Source organism: Dryobates pubescens, chromosome Z (genome assembly GCF_014839835.1).
Source record: "Dryobates pubescens isolate bDryPub1 chromosome Z, bDryPub1.pri, whole genome shotgun sequence".
NCBI lineage: Eukaryota > Metazoa > Chordata > Aves > Piciformes > Picidae > Dryobates > Dryobates pubescens.
In genome coordinates this window covers 28,922,410-28,949,669 of record NC_071657.1, presented here as the reverse complement: position 1 = coordinate 28,949,669, position 27,260 = coordinate 28,922,410, and the positions used below count along the sequence as shown (strand labels likewise).

At 41.3% G+C, this 27,260-nt stretch overlaps 1 protein-coding gene across 2 annotated transcripts in view; it reads left to right on the top strand.

Annotated features, from left to right (window-relative positions):
• PTCH1 (patched 1) overlaps positions 1-25,099 on the top strand; it is a 65,629-nt gene extending 40,530 nt beyond the window's left edge. The window contains exons 14-23 of one of the 2 annotated variants that reach the window (XM_054178280.1): positions 4,150-4,549; positions 5,034-5,343; positions 10,386-10,528; positions 12,510-12,693; positions 14,134-14,414; positions 15,921-16,058; positions 18,869-19,011; positions 21,970-22,069; positions 23,259-23,510; positions 24,590-25,099. In XM_054178280.1, coding sequence (XP_054034255.1) covers positions 4,150-4,549; positions 5,034-5,343; positions 10,386-10,528; positions 12,510-12,693; positions 14,134-14,414; positions 15,921-16,058; positions 18,869-19,011; positions 21,970-22,069; positions 23,259-23,510; positions 24,590-25,099 — 2,461 coding nt within the window. Of the gene's footprint in view, positions 1-4,149; positions 4,550-5,033; positions 5,344-10,385; positions 10,529-12,509; positions 12,694-14,133; positions 14,415-15,920; positions 16,059-18,868; positions 19,012-21,775; positions 21,793-21,969; positions 22,070-23,258; positions 23,511-24,589 lie in introns of those variants that run through there. The other variant, XM_054178281.1, reaches the window with a different exon arrangement.
• Positions 25,100-27,260: the final 2,161 nt, after the last annotated feature.

Sequence of the window (27,260 nt, the reverse complement as noted above, 5' to 3'; positions counted from 1 at the left end):
ATAGCCTTCTCCGGGCTGAACAGACCCAGCTCCCTTAGTCTGTCCTCATAGGAGAGGTCCTCCAGCCCTCTGATGATCTTTGTGGCCTTGTCTGGACCTTCTCCAAGAGATCCATGTCCTTCTTGTGTTGGGTGCTCCAGAACTGGATGCAGTACCCTAGATGGGGTCTCACAAGAGCAGAGTAGAGGGGCAGAATCACCTCCCTTGAGACCTGCTGGCCATGTTTGTTTTGATGCAGCCTAGGACACAACTGGCTTTTTGGGCAGCCAGTGCACATTGCCAGCTCATGTCAAGTGCCTCATAAACCAGCACCCTCAAGTCCTTCTCTGCACAGCTGCTCTTAGTCCACTTGTCACCCAGCCTGTATTTGTGACCCAGGTGCAGGACCTTGCACCTCATCTTGTTGAACCTCATGAGGTTGGCTTTGGGCCCTCTTGTCCAGCCTGCCAAAGTCCCTCTGGATGGTATCCTTTCCCTCCAGCATGTCGACATCACCACACAGCTTGGTGTCATCAGCAGACTTGCTGAGGGTGCACTCAATGCCACTGTCCATGTCACTGACAAAGCAGTGCCAGCCCCAGTCCCAGACCCTGAAGGACTCTTAGCACAAGTCTCCATTTGGACATGGAGCATTGACTGCAACTCTTTGAATACAGCCGTCCAGCCAATTCCTTACCCACCGAGTGATCAAGTCCATGGTCTTCCAATTTAGACACTGGGATGTCATGTGGGACATCCACTTTGCACAAGTCCAGGAAGGTGGCATCAGTTGCTATTCTCTTCTCCACTTATGTTGTGACCTAATCATGAAATACCACGACCATATTTTTCAAATATGACAGAAAGTGACTTTGCAACTTTGTATACTAGTTATCTCAGGACCCAAGAATGGATCTTGTCAGGTCCCATGGACCTATGCACCTTCAGGTTCATGTGCACTCTTCATGGCCTCACACCTGGCCTTCTCTCATAGTAAGTGGATCTTTGTTCTCCCAGTCCTTATCCTTGCTTTCTGAACTTGAATGGTTTATTTACAGCCCTTGCCATTGAAGATCAGGGTAAAAAAGTCAGAGTACCACAGCCTTCTCCATATGCTGTGTGACCAGCTCCCTGTTCCCGTCTGGAGAGGGCCCATATTTTCACTGTTCTTCATTTTGTCACTGACACACTTATAAAAACTTTACTTGTTCCCCTCAATATCCCTAGCCAGATTGAATTCTATTTGCTATGCAGCTTCCAGACTTTGCTGTTTGGGCGGCTTCTCTGTATTTCTCCCAGGTTACCTGTACCTGTTTCCACCCTTTGTAGGCTTTATTTTTGCAACTAATAGTGTCCAAGAGATCCCTGTTCATCCATGCAGACCTCCTGGCATTCTTGCCTACCTTGCTTTTTGTTGGGATGCATTGCTTCTGGGCTTGGGGGAGGTGGTCCTTGATTGCTAACCAGTGTTCTTGGGCCTCTCTGCCCTCCAGGGCTTTATCCCAGGGTACCTTACTAAACAGGTCTTTGAGGAGCTCAAAGTGTGCTCTCCTGAAGTGCTAGGCTAGTGAGCTTGCTATGCACCTTCTTTGTTGTCCTAAGAACCATGAATGCAACTGTTTCGTGGTCACAGCATCTAAGATTGCCCTTGAACTTCATGTTGCCCACCAGGCCCTCCTCATTGCTGAGGAAAGGTCCAGCGTGTCATCCTTCTCCAGATGGAGCTCCATGGACTTCATAATTACTGTGTGCTAATTCTTGTGCTTTTCATGCCTTTATTTAAAAATGTAATGTTTAAACTGTGAAATCACTTTTCCTTCCTGTGTTTTTCATAGAACTATGAGGAATGCAGGATGATCAGTACCATTACAGGATAATGCTTGATGAAGTTTCTGTTATAGTTGCAGTAGTAATTTGGAGTGATGATGCTACCATTGTAAAGAGCATAGAATGGTTTGGGTTGGAAGGGGCTTCCAAAGGTCATCTAATCCAAACCTCTAGTAAGCAGAGACATCCTCCACTCAATCAGGTTGCTTAGAGCCTTGTTGAGTCTGACCTTGAATATCTTTCTCATAACTGGCAGCCTGTGACTAGTGGGGTCCCTCAGGGATCAATATTTGGTCCAGTGCTGTTTAATGTCTTCAGTAATTAGATATTGGAATTAAGAGCAGCCTGGTGGAATTTACTGGTGACACAAAAATAAGTGATGAAGCTGACACTTTGCACCTGGGAACACATAACCCAGGAAAGCAGCTCAGACTGGGAGCCACCTTGCTCTGTGGAGAGGGACCTGAGGGGCCTGGTGGACAAAAGGCTCTACATGAGTGAACAATGTCTTGCAGTGGTAAAGAATGCCAACCGGATGCTGGGTTGTATCAAGAAGGGTATTGCCAGCAGAGATAAAGTCATTGTCCCCACACCACTTAGTGCTGCTCAGGTGCACCTTGCGTGCTGTGTACAGTTCTGGTTCCCACTATACAAGAAAGATGCAGACAGGCTGGAAAAGGTCCAGAGAAGTGCCACAAGAATGACGAGAGAACTGGAAGACCTGTTACATGAAGGAAGGCTGAGAGAACTGGGTTTGAGAAGAGACAACTTAGGGGAGACCTTGTAATCCTAAAGGGCAGCTATCAGGACGAGGGAGACTTCCTTTTCACAAAGAGTCACATAGTAAAGACAATGGATACAAGTTGATACTGGGGAGACTCCAATTAGACGCCAGAAAGTTTTTTTCATCATTCCAACTTTTAGACATTGGAATAAACTCCCAAGGGAGATGGCAGGTTCCCCTGCATTAGACAGTTTCAAGGCCCAGCTTGACAGGTTGCTGGGCCATCTCTTTCAAACTATATTCTTACCCTGAAAGGTTGGACGAGGTGATCCTTGAGGTCCCCTCCAACCTATGAATCTCCAGGGATGCAGACTATTACCTCATTCATGGCCAGGTCAGGGGTGTAGAGTGGGGCTAGGAGTCTACTGCCATCAGCAGTTCCACTTCCTAGAAATTAAGCATGTCTTCTACTTCAGTTTTTGCTTTTGCCTACAGTGAAGTGATCAGCTGATCTTTGGCACATGCTAGGATGTGAGGAATCTATCTTGTGTCATCTTAGCCTTTTACACCCACCTAGGGGCTGACATAGTTTGACATTATAATTTTAATGTCAGAGAGCAAAAGCACTTCACTAAACTTGTTTTTGAGGGAGTGGTTGGAACAGGGACTTGATTCCAAACCAAGACTCCTACTTCCTATTTCTGATTCAGTCATAGTTTCAGTGGGTGGCCTAATATGTTGGAATTTTGGAGCCCTAATTCTCACAGAAATACAGGGAAGTAAGACTTACCCTTTTCTTTCCTCATGTAAAGTTGCACTAAATGAGTGTCAGAACTGCAGTTAATGAAAATATTTGGCTTAGCTAGGCAACATTCTGAGTTCCTGTTGTTTTTGTAGGATTTGTATCAGAGATTTGTCATCAAGTGGACTGTTTTTGTGTAACCAGTTGGTCATTTCTCATTTCCAGGAAGAGATTTGCCTCTGATAATTTTTAATAAGCTACATATCTGTTAGACTAAAAGAAAGGGAATGTTTCAATTACTTCTGTAATTTTGTCCCTTCATGTTGCCCATCTTTCCTAGGAATTCATCCTTGCATATCTTTACTTAATTTTTAATAGTCAGTCACTATATGGCATGTGATTCCAATCTGCTTCCCGAAAGTCTTGAGATCTTACCAAGAACGTCCAACTACTATTTAACAGGTTTTCTAATAGTACTAAATAGAAGAACTCAGTAATGTCATGTGTTTACATTTTGGTAAATAGCTTAATTCTTGGCACAGGCGTGTAGATGCAAATTCACACACACTTGTGCATTCGACTGTGTGCAGCTGCCTGGGTGTTGACACGATTAGCATGTGTAATTCATGGAGCAGTGTGGATAGATATCAGTGTCTTTAGGCAGATGAAGGTTCCTTCTTCCTTAAGACAAGAAACGTGCACATATTCTTAGAAGCCTACGCATCAAACCATGTCTGAGCAATGTTTCCTGAAGGTGCAGTGTAAAAAAACATCTAATAGTAATAGAAGCAATCTCAGATGGAATCAAGTTACCTTGTCTAGTCTGAGTAATATGAAGATCTACCTCAATGTGAACAGATGTATTTTTCTCTTACAGTCCATGTGTCACTAGAGTGATTCAGATTGAGCCTCAAGCATACGCAGAAAATGACAATACTTGCTACAGTCCTCCACCACCGTATAGCAGTCACAGTTTTGCACATGAAACTCAGATTACAATGCAGTCTACAGTGCAGCTGCGCACAGAATATGATCCTCATACACAGGTGTACTACACTACAGCAGAGCCTCGCTCAGAAATATCTGTGCAGCCAATGACAGTGACACAGGATAATATTAGCTGCCAGAGCCCAGAAAGCACAAGCTCGACAAGGGACTTGCTTTCCCAGTTCTCAGACTCCAATATGCATTGCCTGGAGCCGCCCTGTACAAAATGGACACTCTCATCTTTTGCAGAAAAGCATTATGCTCCATTCCTCCTAAAACCAAAAGCTAAGGTAAGGAGACCTATTTACCTGCTTTTCAAAAACCGACTTTTGTCTTGCCCAGTAACAAAATTATCACGACAGTGATATTAAATGTAAGGAATAAGTAGAATTATTGAAGTAACAATTCTTAACAATTTTACAGCTGATTTAATACCTTAAAAGTTGTGGGGTTTAGTGCTGTAGACCTATTTTACAAATGAAAGTTATGAGTGAGGGTTTTGATGACTTTCAGTAACAAAAGCTTATGAATAGTGAAAGTAAAGCTGCTGTTAAACCTTATTATGATATAAATTTATCTTCCATGATGCAAAGCTTTTTCTGTAAAACACAAATCGGCTAAGCCGTGTTGGGGGGCAGGGAGAAGGGAAAATAAAAGAAGAAAAAGAAGCTTTAAATTAGATTGATGGGTTGAACCTGTCTTTGCAGTGTGCCTTTATGAATTGTTAAATTCTTTAGAAACAAAAAACAAACACATTTCCATTTTCTGTTGCAGATTGTAGTTATTTTTCTTTTTCTGGGTTTACTTGGGCTCAGCCTTTATGGAACTACCCGGGTAAGAGATGGACTGGATCTCACAGACATTGTACCACGGGAAACACGGGAATATGACTTTATTGCTGCACAGTTCAAGTACTTCTCATTCTACAACATGTATATTGTGACACAGAAAGCAGACTATCCAAATGTCCAGCGCTTACTTTATGAACTTCACAGAAGTTTCAGCAATGTGACATATGTTTTGTTGGAAGAGGATAGACAGCTTCCCAAAATGTGGTTGCACTACTTTCGAGACTGGCTTCAAGGTAAGAGAGAGTTGCATGAAGTGTTCTTTCACAGTAGCAACCACTTACTCACCGTAGCACTGATCCCCTGTTTGAAAAGAATCGCAGTTTAAGACTGCAAGCAGGCAAGGGAACACCTGCCTACGTGCTGATCTGACCTCTCAAATTGACTCATTCTTCTTCCAGTGGGTGGCTAAGTTTGCTCCTCAGTAAGACAGCTTTGAAGCTTTAAGAGGTTATCGCTGTGAGAGGACCCCTCACACCATTAATTTCTAAGCAGCTCATGAGGAGTTCTACTTTATAACCAATGGCCAAATGTGGCCCACTGTCTTGGGAAAATAAAAGTTTGCTGACTGCTTTGGGCTGCTATGGGGAGGTGGTGGGATCAAAGTCCCTGGAAATGTTTAAGAAAAGACTGGATGAGGCATTTAGTGCCATGGTCTAGCCGACTAGTTAGGTTTGGGTGATTGGTTGGACTTGATGATCTTGGAGGTCTCTTGCAACCTGGTTGATTCTGTGATTCTATCCTTTCTGTTAGGGTATCCCCACAAGGTGTTTGCCACAGAAAAATAAATTGTGCTGACCTTGTGAGATTGTCAATTTTAACCTTAACTGTTTACAGATGACCAGAGCAGGCAGGCACTGATTCTTAGAGAACATGTAGATAACTGCCAGTATTCGGGATATTTCATTCTTTCTGAAAATATGTGAAGCAGTATTAGGAAAGCAGATACATCTAAATGATGTATCTAAACAACATGATCAAATTTCTTCTATGTTTAATGCATTGGTAAAGCATGTGAAGCAGTATTTCAGGTATTACCTTCATGGTTTTTTTTAATGGTTTTAAAATATAGTGGATCCATTCATTTACAGTCTACTTACTGGAAATTTTATTTCAAATATTTTGCTCACATAAGCATATTGAACTGTAAGGAAAGGTATTACTGGCAGGAAGAAAATTCAGCTTAGCTTAGATGTTTTGCTGAGTTGAATTCTTACTATATAGACCTCTAAGCAAGCATCTTTACTCCAAATCCTCTTGTGCCTCTGGTGTTTATTTCTTTTGAGGGTATTTTTTGTTGCTGTTCCAAAACAGTAGTATAAAAGGTGTCTGGTGTGTCCTCTTCCACCTTCCTCCCCCAAACCTGTGAGTGAGACTGAAATCTGAGATTGTGTTCAGGATTTTCACATACTAGTGCTGAACTTCAGCACAGTCTGCTAACAGTGAAGTTGGGAAGAAGTGCCCTTGGATCTGTTCCCTTGCTGGCTTCTCAGAGTGAAACGCTGGGGGCTTGCCCAGTTGATGTTGCTCTCAGGGGTGCTCACATTCCTGCTGCCCCTTATCAGGCCCACCTCATACTCTCCTAAACCTCTTCCACTTCAGGTGCCTTGTGCAAAGAACTGTTTGTGTGACCCCGGTCTAATGCTAAAGGCCTTCATGTTTCCTTCTCTATGCTGGTTGTCTGTGCTAATATGTGATCTGTCCAGATCTGCTCTTCTCTTAGGGTGTTCCTGTTCTTTCCTTTGCAAATTCATGGTGTGTCAAGTGGATGCGCCAGCCCTCTGATAGGGGGTGCATTGCCTGGTCCATTGATCACCAATGGCTTTATAATTAGTCTTTATGATTACTAATTAACATTTCAGTCTGTGTCCTTTTACCTCATCACTACCTTCCCCAAGAGGGACACAATTAATTCAAAACAGATGCTTTCATAAAGATGCGGGGCTATCTTCACAGGGTGTGATACTGCACTCATAAAACTATAAAGAGGAAAGATACTGGGATGTATCAATAGAAGTTATGTTCTAAAATAGTAAAGGGCATTGATGTAACACGGGGCCCTAAAGTATTATACTAGAAGCCACCACACTGGTGACAGGGAATTATCTGAAGGTGCAGATGCTGATAGACAGAAAAATGCCTGATCATTGCTAACTGGGGCTGATGCTGAGGTGGTTCACAGGAGAAGAAGGTGAAAACAGAATTTACAAGCAAGGTGCAGTGCAGTTTTAGGCTGGATTCAGGAAGGATTGCCTATGAAGTTTAAAAAAACACCCCAACAACAGTTCTACTGCTTCATTTCTACATGCCGGAGGAGCAGGATAATCAAAGTAGGGACAACTTTGAACTTTGTGGATAATTACTGCTGACTTGACTGGGGATTCAGTGCTAAAGATTAATGGATCAAGATGGCCTTCTGACACACACTCATTTGTCTAGCAGAATGAAGGAAGCAACAGCATGTGAACAAAAGCGTTTTTTCTCAAGAAGGCTTCCGTGGTCTAAGCCATATACCAACAGTGGAATGTCTTCTAACACTCTTGGTTTTTCAAAGAGCCCCTTGTATTTTGCTTTCTGGTGTCGTATCATGTTAGCATATTATCTGTTTCTGAAAATGCAACGGAAGAGTTACGACAGTCCATTTAAATTGGAAATGTTAACGTTTTTTACATGACTGAATGTAAATGAGGTAGCTTGAATCTGCTGATGGTTTGTAACGCGGGCTTGTTTTTGCAAAGGGTAATCTTATCTGGTGTTTGATGGTGCTAGCTATTTGCATGAGTCAGTAAGAACTCTTTCCTCATGCCTGCTCCTACATCCCACATAATTTTGAGGATTTCACGTTCTTCTGAAGCATTAGGTGAAAATGACTGCTGCTATGAAAAAAATCCAATATCCCAAGATTTTTTAAATTCTGTAAATATCTTTTAAAATAGCTGATATGAACAGTTTGTAATGGAAGTACTGTTTCCTTTGAAGGCTCCAACTCTGCTATTAATTTCAAAGTGTTACAGGAAAAAAATCAGTGTACTGAGATTTTTAACTTAATTCAGATTCAGGCACAACTGATAGTGGTTTCTTGGTATTTTTTTTCTGTAGACTTTTTATTTTCATCAAGATCTGTAATAAATGAACCCAGAGTGTAAAGTAGTTAAACCATTCAAGGAACAGAGATAAAACATGGAGCAGAGTTTGAGGGATGACCAAACTTGGGAGAACAGGGGAGGGGCAGGGAGATGCAAGAGAGATGCGTTTTCATCTCCTGAAGTGATGGTAAATGTAAATGCTCTTTTTGGACATATTTTGCAACCATAAACTGGTAATGTCACATGCTAACGAATATGTTTGTTGTCATGTGCCTATGAAGCCCTCTGATAGAGGTTCCTGTTAGTCTGAAAGCTCAACCCCCACATGCTTGCCTAGTGTAGTAATTAGTGTCGTCTTCCTGCTGCAGGGAGACATTTTTACCGTAAGTTAAGCTGTTTTTTGGTGGTCTCCATTCCTGTGTGCTTTTTTAATGGCCTCCTCTTAACCTCCTGGAGTTGTCTTTCATGTGATAGCCCAAATGTTCTCACCTGGATACTTTCTGAGAGGCTGACATGGAGCTGAAGTGGCATAAAAGGGACTGATTGATATGTTTGAATGACCTAGAAGATGTTTCCCCTCTCCAAGGGCACCAGCAAACAATGCTTTTCAGCAGGGGGCCTTGAAGTCCTTTGGTGGAGCCAGAAAACCTGATGGCAAAATGTCCTTCTGGGCAGGTGCTAGAGGGCTGTGTGCTGAGATCTGGCAGGTTTTCCATCATTGCTTGATTCTCAACCTGTTGGTTTCACTAGTGTGTACAATATGCAAGACAACATGGGAGGTAGTCTATCTAGGGAAAGGCAACGAATTTGTGAATGGGAGTGGGTACTCCAGCACAGAGGTGGTGCTGGCCAGGTGCATTTTCTCTTTCAGTGCTCTTATCTCTGTACAGCTGCAGCTAACCAGTTTGTAATGAGGGTTTTCCTTACAGCTCCTCAGCACAGCTGAGAGGTAGGTCAGTGATTTCCTCAATCACCACTCCCCTGGCCTTTTCCTTCCCTTTCCTGGACAAGCAGTTCGTCATCTGCTTGCACAGAGCCTCCTTGTACTGGGCTGTGGCTTCCTGTACTAAATCTGATCCAAATTTGTGCTGTGAGGTATTCCCTCCCCCTTGAAGGGTGGCAAGGAGGAAAATAACAGTTGAGAGTGAATAGGTGTTGGCTGTGATCTTTACATGTGCTGGCAGCAGATCCCATGACTTGTATTAGCTGCACAAGTTGAACAGATGGAACAAATTGACAAAATCGTGTTCACTCATGCTGTGCTCAAGGAGCAGCTGAGTTGCTGTTTGAAGTTGAAAGTATGAGTGTGGTTTTCCTTTTTTTTTTTTTTTTTTTTTCTTCTCCCTTGTAGTGGAATTTCTGGTTATATTGTAGAAGCTATTGCCTTGGTGCTCTGCAGTAGCCCAAAACAGTTAATGAGAGCAGTGTGTGTCATCCTGTACGGCTCATTGTACTTGGCCAGGGTTTTGGTGAGGCAGAGGAAAGCATAGAGGATGTTGCCTTTCTAGATAATGGATGTGGTGGATTAAATGCCTCCTCTGATTTTAAGTCAACAATGGACAGTGAAGTTGGATCAGGGCTGAACCCAAGCCATTTCTGTTCTGGCACCTTCCAGGTCATGGCAAGACTTCAGCTTTGTTTTGAGGAGAGTACGAAAGAGGTGATAGATGCAAAATTGAGTTCTGAGTGTGGTGATTCTGGAATTGTGGTTCACAAGGAAAACCACTTCTTATTCTAGACAAGCTTAACTGTTCCCCATATACTTCTCCCGAGAAGAGTGCTAGATTGCTCTCAAAGGGTCTGAGAAGGACACAGGACCAGAGAGATCCTGTTCAAGATCTCTTTTGCCTTTAGAGGAAGCTGCTTTACACCAGTGTGCACACCTGCAGCTTACTAGCTCAGCTTTATTGGTTTGCATGACAAGGGAAGACTGTTGAGGTTTTTTTCTTGCACCTTCTTGTTTCCCCTGCCTTTCTTTGGGCAATATATAGGACACGCAACTGGTATGTTTATCTTCCTGCATGCTAACAGTGAATGAGGACCCCAAGTTTAGGAGGCAGCAAGTGGATAATTTTCTTCCTGATTCAGATATGAAAAAGAGTCGTTATTCTTTCTTCCTACTGACATTTGTTTCTAAGAGCAATTGCTTACCTGCCTGCTCTGTTTTCTCCTTGCCTCCCTTAACTCTTCAGGACTTCAGGATGCATTTGACAGTGACTGGGAAACTGGGAAGATCACTTACAACAATTACAAAAATGGATCGGATGATGCCGTTTTGGCTTACAAACTCTTGGTACAAACAGGCAACCGAGCAAAGCCCATTGACATCAGCCAGGTACTGTATGAGAATCTGTATGGGTCTGTACAGAAACACGGCTCATCCGGAGTGGCAGGAGGTGCAAAGAACATATGATAGTCTCTTTTTTCATGCTGATGAATCAAATGCCTAAGCTATACCTCACTGATATTGCTGAAACTACTTGTTAGCTGCAATCTGGCCTGTGTTGCAGTGTTCAGAATCAACACTGGGAATGCCTGCCTTTGATAATTACCAGTTGGTGTGTGTTTGGTGCTGCTCCTGTGTCAGACATGCTCCATTTCCACTGAAATTGTTGTGAAGAGTGTTTGCTGCATCCATAGGTAGATGGAATCTGGTGTTATGCCAGACAGAGCCAATGTTAACCTTGTTGCCCTAAGTGGCATTGTTTCTGATTTGAATCAGATTGCCACACAGGGCTGACCTTTGCTCAGCTTTCTCCTGTGGCTTTGAGTCTACCATTTGCAATCATTTCATTGGTTCCTACTGATTTATGCAAAACATAACATTTTAAAAAATGTATTGATGAATGGTGGTGGAAGGAACTGAAATTGTTATGTGCTATTTCATATTCTTTTATCACTAAATACAACTGTACTGTAATAAGAATGGCTTGAGTATGTCTGATGTTCTCTTGCAAGGTTATTGCAGCATGTGACTGCATTTGCTGTAGCCATTGGTGGGTGGGTTTGACACCTCTGAGAAGAAGAAATTCTTCAGCAACCTAACTTCTCCTCTCCTGGAGTCATCAACTCACTGTGCTTTCAGGCAGAAAAATAGTCTCTAATGAGTTTCTTGGCAGATCTGCTTTTTGTGTTTCTTTTTTTCCTGGCATAAAAGATGACAGATTTACAGAGTACATTGTTCAAAGTTACTATGGTGTGTAAAACATACTGCTGGATAGCAACATGCAACGTGCCATCAGGCCTGAATGAAACTTCAGTGCTATGAATTAAGCCAAGAAAGGGAGTTGAAGAGAAAACCTTTGCTGAGATTTTGTTTAGCAGAGTGTACCAGGTACACTGTGGAACAAATGCAATTGGTCTGCAGCTGCTGATACAATTTCCTGTGCCTGGGAGGGAGAAAAGTGCGGTGCACCCACAGGGGCTGAGTGCTGTATTGTGCAGTTCCAGAGACAGCTTGAAGACATACAGTTGTTGCATATCCTGTGGACTAATTGAATCCAGATCCTTGGAATCCAGTCTTTTTTTTTTTTTTTTTTAAACTGCTGTCACTGTTGGTTTTCATTTCATTAAAAAGACATGAAACTGGAGCTGAGCCAGAATTTTAAATAAACAAAACAAAAAACCCAGTAATACTTTTCACCCCCAGAGTCCTCTGTCAGAGCTCTAGCTGTGCAGGATTTGGCTACAGAACCTTAGAAGTGTACCACTGCTGTTTACCCCACAGATGCATTTGCCCACAGTGACCCAAATAACACAGGGCACTCATCTGCTTTCTTGATGCTGGGCATTTTCTAAATACATAGGTCATAGGAGGCAAGTGTTAGCAAAATTTATACAGATGTTGTTTTATTTTTATAGCTCTCCTCCATTTACTGGGTGGCATTTCCTTCAGTGTTAACAACAGAGGTTAACTGCACACAGACGTGTACAGGGACTCTTGCCAGGTTTTCTTTCCCTGTCTTTAAATATGTTTCTCCAACTTGGTTGTTTTCACTCTTGGCTGTGGGCTTTCAGAGTTTAGATTTAATTGGTTCAGTCTATTCTGGAATCATCTGCTGATTTGGTGGTTACTGTAAATACTATACAAGTACTAGCTTATACATAACCATTTTCTCTTATCATTGTCGTTTTTTCAATTTTTGGTTTTGTTCTTCTTGCCAAACAATAGTGTGTCACTTGAAGCAAAGATTCACTCTTGCGCTTTTCCCCTCCTTTATGTGTGCTGCATCTATCTCCAGGCCATCTGATGAAAGATTTACAGCAAGAGTCCCAAAACTCCATACTCAAAGCCTTACAATTTTTTCCATTTTCAGTTGACTAAACAACGTCTGGTGGATGCAGATGGAATCATTAACCCAAATGCCTTCTACATCTACCTGACAGCCTGGGTTAGCAATGACCCTGTGGCCTATGCTGCCTCGCAAGCAAACATCCGTCCTCACCGCCCAGAGTGGGTCCATGACAAAGCAGACTATATGCCAGAAACAAGGCTGAGAAGTAAGTCACATTTCGTCTTACTGTTTATATAAGCCCCCACACATCTTCCTTCAACAACCAGTAACTGTGTTGTTGGCTGATGTTGCAAAGGACTCAGAAGCATAAACAGGACAATACATTGTGTTACTCTGCAGTCTTAGGACACCCATGCACCACTGCAAATGTGGCATCGCTGTGGAGTTTTTAATCGTGTCAAGAAATGAGTTTTATAACAGTTTAAAGCTCTAAAAGCTCTTAATAAGCTTTGAGTGTCACAGGATATGTTTGTCTGGAGAAGCTTGGAGACTGCATGCAGTTCCTGTCTATGTCATTGTAAAATTTCATCACAGAGATTGTATCATGTTTAACATTAATATCTTAAGAAATTTTTATCAAGTTAGCTCATATTCTAAAGCTACCAACACTGATATAGCACAGGAACTACTGGGTAGGCAAGCAGTCCTATTCTGTGCCATTCACTGTTTTCCTGAGCACCAGTGCCAGTTCAGATTATTTTGCTTTAGCTTTCAATTTCTTGGGAGCATTGCTAGTTGGACACCAGTGCAGAAGAGGAGAGGGCATATAGAGGAGGACTGGCACACTTGGAAATGTGATTGGGTAACCAGCTAGCTGTGCTGTGGTGTATCAGAACCCTAGAGCTTTGTGGCAGTCAGCCAAATCTTGCCTTAATGAAAATTTATAGTGAAGATTATAATAGGGCAAATCATGGTTAGCAAGTCAACTGAATGACCCTGCAGGGTGTGGAACACACAACAGCAAGTAACAAAATGCTTGTTGTGTAAGCTTTTTTTTTTCTCTTGTCAATCATTAGACTTAGCATTATGGTCAGAAAAGAGTATGGAGCGTGTTGGTTTTTCAGATTATGAAAGGACAAAAAGGTTGTGTATTTGGAGAACAGGACTTTCGTATTGCTTTCTGCATCAGTGACAGAACATGGGTTTCTGAATATGACTTACAAAATATTCAATGAAAATCTTTAAAAGCAACTAACTCGATGAAGCGTAATTTTTACTAGTTTGTGTCAGTGGGCCTCAGTTAATCTCAGGGAAATGACCTTTAATTTCAGAGAAACTGCACTTGATCTTCTGCTTTGTATTGCATGGAGAGGTTTTTGGCCAGGTACTGGTTAAAAGCTGCTTCAACACTGATGAGGGTTAAACACGAGTATTGAAATACATCTGTTAAATTATATAGAATTGTTTTGGGACTTCATGTACACTGTATTCATCCTATTGCACTGCATGACAGAATGCAGTAGTCTCCTGTACTGCTTCAGCTTTCAGTTTATTAGTGAGTTTTTAGAATGTCATTTGTTCCAAAGAAGTGAAATTTAAATTCCACACCTTTAAGCATGCTGCTGTGGAGAACAAAGTGTTTTGAAAATTGTGCTATCTATCTTCTTTCCAGATACATGTTTTAACACAGCTCTCCTTTTCCTAGTTCCAGCAGCTGAGCCCATAGAATATGCTCAGTTTCCTTTCTACCTCAACGGATTGCGTGAAACTTCTGACTTTGTGGAGGCTATTGAGAAAGTGAGAGCTATCTGCAGTAACTACACCAACCTGGGGATCGCCAGCTACCCAAACGGTTACCCATTTCTGTTTTGGGAGCAATACATTGGACTTCGTCACTGGCTTCTCTTATCTATTAGTGTGGTTTTGGCTTGCACATTTCTTGTGTGTGCCCTCTTCCTTTTAAACCCCTGGACTGCTGGGATAATTGTAAGTTTATTGTAAGGGTCTTTGTTGAAGTCAAATTCCTTTCAGCATAGCTCTTGCTGTAGTCGGGAAAGTTTTGTTTATGTCTGGGCTTCTGGTGGAGTATATATATTGCATCATTCATTATATATTTATTCAACTTGAGGGGGTAGGGTTCATGCTAAAGGTACAAACCTTAATAACCTTAATCTTTTGGCCACCTCTTTTGCAGTTTCAAAGATTTCTTAGAAAGGTACATAAACTTTTGCTCTTGCTCAGATGCACACAAACACACACACACAAAAGACACAGAGGAAAATTAAGAGCTTTATTAAATATTAAAATTATTTCTAATTATTTATTCCTTCCCCTCTTTCTTCAGACATGGTTATTTTTCAAGGCAGTTGCTTGTGACTCACTTGCCTGTAAATTTTCCCACTGATTTCTGAATGAAGTCTTTCTGCAAAAACTGAATTGGTTGGGTAGTGTGGTACACACTGTGGAAAGAGTGTACGTGAGCTATTGAGAAAGAACCATAAGATTATGAAGAGTCTACTCCTCCATGCTTTCTGCAAGGCACCATAAGCCTCTCAATAAACATTCAAGTTAAATTGAATGATGATGTTCCTATGTTTAAATTCCATAAACTATCTTATGGTTTATGAAATGCCAGAAGTGGAAAAGCATAAAACAGTTACTAGTTTCTGTAACGTATGTTTATATGACAGGTATGTTAAAAAGTAAATATTTAGTCTAGAATATTTTTCATAGCACTTAATCAAGCAATTTATGTTATTACTCTTGATTCATTAGCTTATAAAATCATTTATTGTAGTGCATACTTTTTTCCCTTGGAAAAGGCCTTTATTTTTAGAGTCCGCCATCACTTTTGTGTCCTTTTTTTTTTTCCACTCAGCTCTGGCAACTTTTAAAGTTAATTCTGCAGAATTTCTTCCCCTCATTTTTTGTCAAGACTTTTTCTCCAAGGTAGATAAAAGGAAAATCAAAATTTTCTCCTAGGTTTACCTGTTCACTTTCTCCATGTTATTGCCTCCAAGTATCTTAAATGCTCAGAGCCCCTCTGTAACCTACCAACTGATTGTGGCATTTGGTTTATTCTGGGCTTTAAACCTACTCAGATGTCATCCACATTTATATTTGCAGTTCTACAAAAAATAAAATCCAGTACAAGTATTTGAAAGTTAATTTCTGGGAGGATTGTCCAAGGTGTGGAACAGAAAGCATATGCTCTGGAGGGTATCCGTGATAAGGAAGAATTGCTTTTCAGCTCACTGATAAATTGTAACCAAAACAAGGCTGATGCTTGGTGTGTTAATTGGTTCTTAGGAGTATAGTTTTAATTGGCTCTTTAGCAAGTCAGTGCCATTGAGCACAATGAAAAGCAGCTTGTCATTTGGTATGTAAGATGGCTTTGAGGAGTATGTTTTATAGTCACCACACTGTTTTGAAATACCTGTCTCTTCATTTGTCTGAAGTATAAGTTACTAACAGCTGTTTGAAATCATCTAGGTGGTGGTGCTGGCTCTGATGACTGTGGAGCTCTTTGGCATGATGGGTCTAATTGGAATAAAGCTGAGTGCAGTGCCTGTGGTTATCCTCATTGCTTCTGTTGGCATTGGTGTGGAATTCACTGTTCACGTTGCTTTGGTACGTAAAATCAGGAAGCGTTTTCAAAATACTTCAAAATAAAATGTTGCAATGTTAGGAGCTTAACTTAGTCTCCTAGGTCAGTGACGTGATGCTTAGACGGAAATAAGTTATGAACAATTTTGTGTTGCATTTGTTTTGTCTTGTTAGAATGGAGTTGATCTTGAGTAATTCTTAACTATTGAGTCAGTCTCACAGGAGGTAAGAGCAGATACATTACCAGTGATATGTAGCTGACTGATACGTAGTTGAGTGATGCAAATAATAGAGGCAAAGCAAAGCTCTTAATGTACCTTGCTTCAGTCCAGATGCCCCTGGTCCTCGTCTGCAGCCTCATGGTTGTTGCCTTAGTGCTGGGTGGTGTTCCCTCTTGGATGTAAATTTTGTATCTTGTGGAAGAGAAGCCTTTGGAGCACATTTTCAAACTGGCACACAGTGTAATCCAGTCTCTCTGGAACACTTAAATTTGAATGTGTTAGGATTGATTTCCCACTTGAAAAATCTGCATCTTCTTTCAGAACCCATCAGCTATTAATAGTGAGCAAAGACACACAGTCTATAGGAAAATAGTTTTCCAATACGATGAGGAAGAGCGGAAAAGGGGGGGAAAGGTTTTATATAAAGATTTTCAACATTTTCGTGCTTAAATGTCCAAATCTAGAGTGCACCTACTCACTTAGCTTAGCAAACTGATGTGTAAAAATGCATAGAAGTGACAGTCTGCTTGCAGCATGGGTGTGTGTCACATTTGAGTGTTGGAGAGATGCAAAAATAGTCTTGCTTTATTTGGTGACAGAGAATAAAGGAAAGGGCTGTTTTCTGTGTTCTTACTTGACAATGGTAGCACTGGTGTTTCCAACATTTTGTGCTCAGCATAAGTAATTGTCCTATTTTAATTGAGATTTCAGAATACTTTAAGAACATAATTGCCTTCATGGATTTGAGCTTTATTGTATTAAACAGTAGCAAAGGATGAGTGGCCAATATAATACAATTTCAAGGTCCTGGGAGGGGCTTACAATCTCTAGTACTGTAGTCTAGCAGTCCAAAAAGAGTGAAGAGAGCGGGCTGGAAAGTGGTAGTAACATTGAATGGGAATACAGCAGGCCTTTTAGACTCTGAGGGAGGACTGATAAGAGGATCTGGTAATAGTGAAAAAGAGGGGAGAACTAACAGAAATTTTAGCACACTGGAGATGGCCAAATACTGGGTACATGTAGATGACATACAGAGTTGAGGCAGATACAGTGACAGGATGGAAAGAAAATGTTAAGAAAAATCATAGGGGAATTAAGATGAGGTTAAGAGTAGCAGCTAGATCCCTGAAGTGGTAATACTCATTTTTCCCTTACAGCTATTGATAGTTAGGCCTTTGGTGATACACCTGTTTGCTAGAACTTGCAATAGTGGTGTCAGAAACTAATGGTGTACAAGAAGAAAGAAATGGCAGGTTTTTAGAATTGAACATTGAAAAAGGGAAAACTGGAATGAAAAGACAAAACACTTAGTTGTTTCCAAATGGGAAGAAACTAAGTTTCCAGGATTTCATATATGTAAAAAAGGAAGTAATTTGTGGCTAAAGGTAAAATGCCAAGCAAACTGGAAATTGCGTTTTTTCTCCACGTTGACTCTGCAGTCAAAAACTTCCAAACATAGGCCTTAAATAAAAAAATGCTTCATATACTTAGGGCAATAGCAGGAATACTGACCTCCACAGAGCTCCCTGCATATAAACAGTCAATCTGATGTTGAATAAACAAAAATCACAGTGTTGGAACTGTTGATACAGAACTTAATTGACCTTGTTTGAGAGTGACTCACAATGCACTTGCAGCTCATTTCTCTGCCATAGCTTCTGAATTATGACCTCATTTTTTTTTTATTTCTGCAAGTGGATTCTGAACAGCAGACTCTTGTATTGTGCATCCTTTAATTACAAACACATGTATGTGTTCCATAACTCCTGAATATGTTTATAGATCAGACACTGTAGCTTCCTTTCACATACATTGTCTCATTGACACCTGCCTTTATCCTGAGGATTCCTTATCCACTTACATGTATGGGCATGTATAATGTCCCAGATACATTCATTTTCCATGGACCAATGTTACTCCACTACTAAAGATTCATGATACATGGGTTTGCTACCTATGGAAGTGAGGGTTGGGAATCTCACTCTACATCCACCCATTTTTGTCTCCTTGTCCCACCAAGTAGCTTTTTTTATCTGTTGACTGATTTCACCCCAGATTTAGCTTGTTCACTAAAGACTTGGAGGGGATATTCCATTCTCATATTGCTGCTCAGGCTCTGCTGTATTCAGTACTGTTCCTAAGGCAATTTCATACATACATGTTTGTTAGCTTTGATGTAGCAGAAGCTGCAAAAACACTTATTTTGAGTGAAACAAAAGTGTTTTAAAAAAAGTCACAGAAGCTGTGGCCCCACTTAAGTGAAAGGAATCGCTCTGTAATTTTGACACCTGAAGTACTTTCACCATGAAATGAATTCTTTGCAGATGGAAATAAGCAGAGCTGGAGACAAAAGCCTACTGATGCAAGCAGGCATTGTTACCAAAATTATTACTAAGGTCTGACTTTCTCTGGTCATGTGAGTTCAGCAGCAGCTATGTGACATGTGGTATGGCTGCAGAATCAGGCCTTCTCTTGCTGCTTTCCCAGCTAGAGAGATACTTTCATAAGATGTAGCTTGAAGTAATCAACCAGTGAAAAACTGCATGCTGTGAGAGAGGCTGTGTGGAAGGCTGCGTTCATCTTTCTAATGAAATTAATTTCATTGTTTTACAGGCATTTTTAACTGCCATAGGGGACAGGAACCATAGGGCTGTCCTTGCACTGGAACACATGTTTGCGCCAGTGCTGGATGGAGCCGTGTCCACTCTGCTTGGAGTGTTAATGCTTGCAGGATCAGAGTTTGATTTTATTGTCAGGTAAAACATTTGTGTGTGTCTTGACTGCCTTTTGAAAATAAAAAGCGGCATGCTTTTAATCACTTCAGCATATCTGTCATTTTACTCCTGTGCATGGTGTGTCAAGCATGCTTACGTCGTGGTCCTGCTTTTCCTGTATGTTATCAACTCCTTGTTACTTGCTAGGCATGGTAGTGTTTCCATTACTGGTGTTAAAATCTGTTCCAATAAAATGTGACACCCAATGTGAAAGAGCACAAAATGGACCTCTTCAGCAGTTTGCTAATTCTGGGTTTGAGTCAGTTCAAAGCATCTAGTTTTATTCTGTATTTAGTTTTATTCTGTATTAGCTGGGTTTGACCTTTAGCCTTCAGGTCCTCTTTGTATGCACAGCAGTGTGTGTGCAAAGAACATGTGAATCTACAAACACGCTGCAACTGTGCTGCAAGTGATTCTGGGCCTTCTTGTACTGTTACGTGAGGTTTACAGTTATATGTGACAGAGAGAGACAAAAAGCCCTATTTGGGAGCTGCAGAACCGTAACTATGAACACAGAACCTGATATTAAAATTTTGTAAAGCAAAGTTTGAAGGCCCTTCTGTTTAGAAGTGTAGGCAGGCTGTTTCTTGTGAATTTAATTAACAATGTGAATTCGTCAAGGATGAGAGGAATGTGGGGGTTTTGCGGAGGCGAATTTGAGAAGTGCAATGAAACAGATCCTATCCTACTGCAAACAACTTACGAAGGTCTGTAAAATGGCTAGTCTTAGAAGTAACACAGGTTCTTTGTGGCAAACTATAGCATGAAAAAAAAAAAAATTAAAAATAATCCAAGCCCTAAAATATAACTGAATGTAACTGAGGCAGAACTGGACCCAATAACAATGCGTTGAAAGATGACTTAACTACTAGGTAGATGACTAGGCTTAGCTGTCATCCATTTGACAAGAAGAACAACAGAATATCAGAGGCAGGAATGGAGAGAATGGCTGCTGAATGTCATCCAGATTTTTTTGTTCATGCATGTAAGAGATTTGAAAAAAGCAGGCAGTTTGCAGTTAGACCTTATGAACCTACACAAGGATTATTACTATATAGATATTCCATGTCCCAAAGTAGGATTTTTATTCCCCCCCCCCCCCCCCAGTTAGTGTTTTTTTGACTTTATTGGTATTGAAGAAATAAGGTAGAATTATTCTTTTTAGGACCTAATCTTGAAAGGGTTGGAGCGCTCTGATACACACATTTCTTACAGGATTAACCCAAATTTTCAGGAGTGCTTTTGGTGTGCTGCTTTCCTACTTAACAGATTAGATTTTGGCAAGCATGTTATTGTGTTGAAGCAAATGGAAGATTGTAGCAGCCCTTCACACCAAATTTGGATTGGGTGTTCTCTGAGTTTACAAAATGAGCCCTTCAACTTTTCAACTTTGGTTATTTTACTTCTCTTGGCCGTCAGTTTATCATTTTCTAGCACAATCTGCCTTTAGTTTGCCTTGCTTAAAAATTAAAATAAAATAAACTGTGGAAGCCTGAGCATTGTTACAAGGGGGCAAAGAAGATTCCAAACTTCCGGAAAGCAATAGTCAAACAATGTGGAAGATTAAGTAAATTAACAGACATTATATACAGCAAGTGGTCAGAGCATAATCCCCCTGTTTATCCTAGCATTAGATGGATGAGATGCAAATGTTTTTAATGCCTGTTGTTGATCTCTGTCCTAGTATAAAGTTCTGGTGGTTTATGTTAATAGAGGAGATGGGCTCACTGATCTTTTTACTAATGCAGATCAGAAATTCCCTATTGTTTTTAATAGCAGGATATTTGTAGTTTTACAGGAGCCTTGATACACTTGATCACATGTGGAAACAGGGAGGCAGTAAAGTTTGTTGCCAGCTAGACAATGCAATCATCAGACCCATCAGTAGCAAACTTGCCATCTGTTCTTCTCCCTTGCCTTCTCCAGGAATTGACCAAGACTGAGTCCTTGAAATCATTAGTTACAATGCAGCCTTAAGTTTAGTCTGAACCCCAGCTGTGCCGAATACCAACTAGCAAGGCTTTCCATTCACTGACAGGTTTACCTTGGTATTCATGAAGGATCCCAGACCTTAGCCCTCAGTGGTGGGAAAGGACAACCACTTGTGCACTTTCCTCTTCTTCCATAGTACTTCAGCCTTTATGTTTGAATTGGCTGACGCAAAACAAGAGTATTCAGAGATGCTAAATTGTTCAACAAAAGATTAGCCTGCAATGCAGCTCTGCCATTGTGGAGTGCTCTTACTCAGTACAATGCTGAAGCTTACCATAGAATAGGCAGCATTTTCTTTGCAGAAAGCGGGTTCCTGTGTAATAAAAAGGTTGCAGTTTGAGCTATTTGGTAAAACTGGAACTCACAGAATTCTAGGCAGAAAGTTGTGATTAATGAACAGCAAGGGAAACCCTTACCTGATACACTGGAGATTTAATTAGAGATTCTTCTGTAAGATGCAGAAGCATTTCACAGTGGATTAGCTGCTCGGAGAAGAGGGCTTCTTTTCCTCCTAGGCTAAATTGTTTAAATTCTACACCCTTCACTTCATTTGTTTGCTTCTGCTGGGTTTTCACTAATGGGGGCCCCTTTTCATTGTATTTGTGCTTTCAGTCCATTCAGCTATTCACTGCACATACCATATTTTTGTGTTTGTGTAACAAATTCATAAATAACATTGCGTACTTTCACATTCTGAGAAACTAACAAATGTAATTTTTTTCTTTCCTTTATCAACTAACACTTTGGGTTCCAGAATGTAGCTTCTCTAAGGTAAAAATCCCTGTATCTATATATAGAAAGTGTTATAATTATGTATGACCCTCTTGGTTGTATTTTAGATTTTATTTAGTGTACGTTTTATTTTAACATAGGAGTAATTTGTTACCCTTTATTTCTAACAGTGTTTGTGGCTATTCTCTCCCCCAAACCTCTAAATCCTTACTTCAGGTATTTCTTTGCTGTTTTGGCAATCTTAACCATTCTGGGAGTTCTCAATGGATTGGTGCTGCTTCCTGTTCTTCTCTCATTCTTTGGACCATACCCTGAGGTCAGTAAAATTAATGATGAACACAAAAAGTAAAGCTGCATCCCTGCCCTTGACAGATCACTCCCTTTTAAATGAAACTTCTGTTTTCTGAATTATCTTTTTTTATTTCTTAAATTTCTTGCTGTAGTTTGTGTGTGTTTTTTATCTTGAAAAGTGCTTTTTGTTATTTAGTTGGTATTCTTCTACTTATATATTTTAAGGTTTTTTAATAAGTGTTGTTTTAGAGGCTACTTCCCCCCAATATTTTGCAAAAGTTAGTTCTTTTTGCACACATACCTTCTTTCCTACCTCACTGCCTCTGTTGCTAACCTCAAAATATTTTACTTAGCAGACCACCAGGAGGGCCTGTGTGGACCAACATGCAGTGGTGGTGGTCCACAGACCACACCCTGATACCCATGACTGGTCTGCCAGGAGGTTCCCCCTGTCCGGTTATCCCTCCCTGCAGTATGCTTTTAGATCAAATCTAGCAAAAAAGGATTCATAGATACCAAATGTGCATTTGATTGTTGATTATTCAATGCCTATAGTTAACATAATTACTGCATTACATAGGGCTAACTTTACCACATATTAGTAGAATAAATGTGGTCTGCTTCATATGTCTATTATATGTGTGTGTGTGCAAGAACAACACACAAGGTATGTACACTGGGCTAGTAATATTTTGGAAGCATTTGGATTTTTAGTATTAGTAAAACAATTTTTTGACAACAGTGTGTAATCTCTTATATTCCTAACATATATGTATGTCCCTTACTGAAGCAATATGTATGTGCATATGTTATTACCACATACACTGCTGTTACGTGTGTTCCCATCTTTCTTTGCAAATAGACACTGAGCTATACATAGACATTTGAGATGATTTTATGCAATCACTGTTAATGTATGCTGAAGGAGGGGCTAAGTCCACATACAATTTTTCATGCTTATAAGTGTGTGTACACGCACATACATGCACTTCCTGAGACACTGATACCCAGAAGAATCTGTGTGACCCTGTTTACATGCATGCTGATGAAGATCATGTCTCTTTTTTGCTTTCATTAATCTTTTTTCAATTCATTGTAACTGTTCATGAGAATACTGGTGCTGAGGGAAGGTGTATTTGGCAGAACACTGGTCAGGCTCTAGTGGTTAAAAGGGTGAGCTAACTGAATGTTACTGAATGTACTGTTGTTTTCAGGTTTCTCCAGCCAATGGACAAAATAGATTGCCCACACCATCTCCTGAGCCAGCCCCCAGCATCGTGAGGTTTGCACTGCCACCTGGGCACACTAATGTGTCAGATTCCTCTGATTCAGAGTACAGCTCTCAAACCACAGTGTCTGGCATCAGTGAAGAGCTTCATCAATACGAGGCCACCCAAGGCCCTGGGGCACCAGTCCATCAAGTAGTAGTGGAAGCCACTGAGAATCCTGCCTTTGCAAGATCCAGTGTAAGGAGCTTGCATATTGACTGTCAAGATGGCAACAATAGTGTTTGAGGGGTTTTTATTTAAATCTGTTTATTTTTGTGGAAAGCTTTTTCATATTTTGGCTGATTATGGTATGCAACTTTGTGCCAAAACTTGTAAGCAGGGAATGAATGCTTCCCTTAGGCTCTCCTTTAGAATTGAGTTGGGGTTAAAATGATGGTATGAAAGCAAAACATATTTGATGTGTAATTGCTGCTATATCATATTGGCATCAGTCACGAGAGAGAGCTCTTGGTCTCTTTGATGGCTGTTTTCAGAGAGGGAATGGGGATAAACTGAAAGATCCAGACCTCTTCCACACAGCTACATAAGGACCACCATCTGATGCACTTCTTTCTGAGAGCTTATTTTGGGGAGAAAGATTTGGTAGAGCCATAAGAGCAGAGTTTCAGGGTTATATCAAACCTTGGGTCTGTTGCATCTTGCTACTCTGTTGGCATAGCTGCAATTTCAAAGGAAAGTGAAAAGCTGTGTCTCCTACCCCTGCTGATGCTGCATGCTGAGCTGTGATGCGTATCTGGTTTTGTTCAGCAGAGGCCTAGAAATAGGTACAAGCACAGCCACATTTGAAGTTGGTCACGGTTTATTGACTGATGTGGCCGCTGTGCTTCACGCCTTTTACAGAAATCAGAAAACAGATTCCTACAGTCTATACAAACTACCCCACTGACATCCTGTGTGTGTAGCCTGCATGGAATAGAGCCTGTTCCAAATGCCTGTAATTGTGGTTGTTGAACGAGTTAGCATTTAGTGCTTGACACCCATCCCTTTGAAAAGATGGACCAGTATGTAGGAAGCTTACAATAATGTTTTCAGCTGTCATCCTGTGTTTTTCTGAAGACACACTTTCCAAGGTTTTTAGGATTTCAGACAAAACCTCTCTGGAAAAATCAACAAATCTCAGACTCAAGAATACTGCTTTTGTAGAGTTAAGCCAGGACAGCATTATTGTAATTGTCCTTGGCATGAAGTACAAGCAACTGTATTATAGTTTGTTTGCCTCGCTTTGTCAGAGGCCTAACTGTGCATCTCTCTTTCAGGTGGTTCAGCCAGAGACAAGGCATCAGTCTAATGCAGAGTCTGGCACACAGCAGACGTGGCACCAGGGCAGACAACCCAAAGGGGAAGCGAGGGAAGGGATGCGACCACCTCCTTACCGCCCTCGCAGGGACGCATTTGAAATTTCTACTGAAGGGCATTCAGGACCTAGCAGTAGAGATCGCTTGGGCCACAGGACTCGTTCTCATAACATGAGAAGCCCAGCATTCAGCACCGTAGGCGCTGCAGGACCAACATACTGCCAGCCTATCACTACTGTGACTGCCTCAGCTTCAGTGACTGTTGCTGTCCACCCTGCAGTGCACAGCCACAGCTCTCGAGGAGGGAGCTTTTCATCCTACGAGGGATACCGTGAGGCTGACCACGGGCCATTTGAGGATCCTCATGTGCCCTTTAATGTGCGGTGTGAAAGAAGAAATTCTAAAGTAGAAGTTATAGAACTGCAAGATGTTGAATGTGAGGAAAGGATACCTGGCAACAGCTCACAGTAAGGTAGGTCTATCTCTTCTAGCTCCAAGCCTTGCATATTTCAGGCAATGGTGTGATTGAAAGGGGGGGAAAAAATCGTGAGGTACCATTCCTTCAGGCAGGTTTACTTACTGGTCCCTCGTGATCCTCAATTTGCTGACCATGAATGATAGTACATTTTGCACTAGAGAACAGGCTGAATAAGATAGTACATTGAGAATTTTTAGTGGGTTCAGGCACAAACTAATTCTGAGAGAACTGCAAAGTAAGTGTCATACAATCCCAGTTTACCAGATGAGGAAAATGAAGCAGAGGTTTCATGTAACATCTTCAAAGCTGTGTGATTGTGCTCCTGTATTCAGCACTGGTGAGGCCACACATTGAATACCATGTTCAGCTTTGGGACCCTCATTACAAGAAGGATCATTGAGTTGCTGGAGCATGTCCAAAGAATGGCAACAAAGCTGGTGAAGGTTCTGGAGAACATGTCATATGAGGAGCAGATGAGGCAGCAGGGATCATTTAGTCTGGAGAAGAGGAAGCTGAAGGGAGACCTGGTTGCTCTTACCTGCAATGAGGTTCTAGTGAGGCTGGTGTTGGTCTCTTCTCTCAGGTAATTAATGATAAGATGAGAGGAAATGACCTTCTTTACTGAAAGAGTGGTAACACATGGGAACAGGCTGCCCAGGAAGGTGGTGGAGTTACTGCCCCTGGCAGTGTTCAAAAGAGCTGTAGACATGGTACTTCAGAACATGGCTTCAGGACAGGCCATGGTGGTCTTACATCAGTGGTTGGTCTCAGTGATCTTAAAGGTCTTTTCCAACCAAAATAATTCTATGACTTACTGTTGATCAGTCCTGTCTTCTGATCACTGCATCTGGCATGCTCTAAAACATGATACAGAAAGGCATTGCTTAGGAGAATGTAACATTGCCAGCTGTTTTCAAAATTGCCCTCTCCTGAATAAAGCTCTGTGAAAAAAATTGAAGTTCATTGTGAGGAAGGAGTTCCTATCTGGAAGGTGTTGGGAAGGCTGCACCATGCCTAGTGTGCTGCTGCACAGTGGGGTATTCCCTGCCCTTTGTGGGGTATTCAGAGACCCACCCAGTGAATTTGTATACCTGAGGAGTACTTGAGCTAATCTCTCCCTTGCCAGGGGCAGCCACAGTGGCTGTTGCAGATTTGGGTAGGGTAGAGCTGCCCTAGTGGGGAATTTAATATGTTCATAGAATCACAGAATGTCAGGGGCTGGAAGGGACCTTGAAAGATCATCTAGTCCAATCCCCCTGCCAGAGCAGAATCACCTATACCAGGTCACACAGGAATGCATCCAGGCAGGTCTTGAATATCTCCAGAGAGGGAGACTCCGTAACGCCCCTGGGCAGCCTGTTCCAGTGTTCTATCACCCTCACAGTGAATATTTTTTCCCCTCATGTTTCCATGGAACTTCCTATGCCTCAACTTCCACCCGTTACCCCTTGTGCTGTCACTGGGCATCGCCAAGACGAGTTGACTCCATGCTCTTGGCACTCAACCTTTACATATTTATAAACATCAATGAGGTCACCCCTCAGTCTTTTCATCTCCAAGCTGAAGAGCCCCAGCTCACTCAGTCTCTCCTCATAAGGAAGGTGTTCAACTCCCTTAATCATCTTTGTGGCTCTGCGTCCCTGTGAAACAGTAGATACGCCCCAAAACTTGTGAGATGTCATGCCTAAATCATTGTCTGTCTTTAGTCTGGCAAGAGAAGATTACAGAAGGAAACTGCTGTTTAGCACAGGCGGGGTATTTTAGCCCATGCTTGGGGAAGAATAAAGCTATTAATTTTCTTGACAATGTTCCATTAATTTTGTAGGAAATACTTGAAGGGGAGAAAACAATTGAGCTTTTACATTGAAAACTTTTAGGGGTTTGTGCCTGAAAAAACACCATTTCTTACTATTTTGATTCTGGCTTTTTTGAAAGAAAGAGAAAGTTAATCAGGTGTGGACCCAGATTTTCTCTTGCTTTTCAGAGGTTTTCAGTGACAGAAGCTAGTTTTTAATCAGGGCCAGCCATTTCATTTTGGTCATAGAACTGTTTCACATGTACACCTGTGTGCAGGCACATGCACAGACATGTAGAGTTTGGATGGAAATTTTTTGATGAGTCAGGTGATCTTATGATTTGTAAAATGCCTCAAAG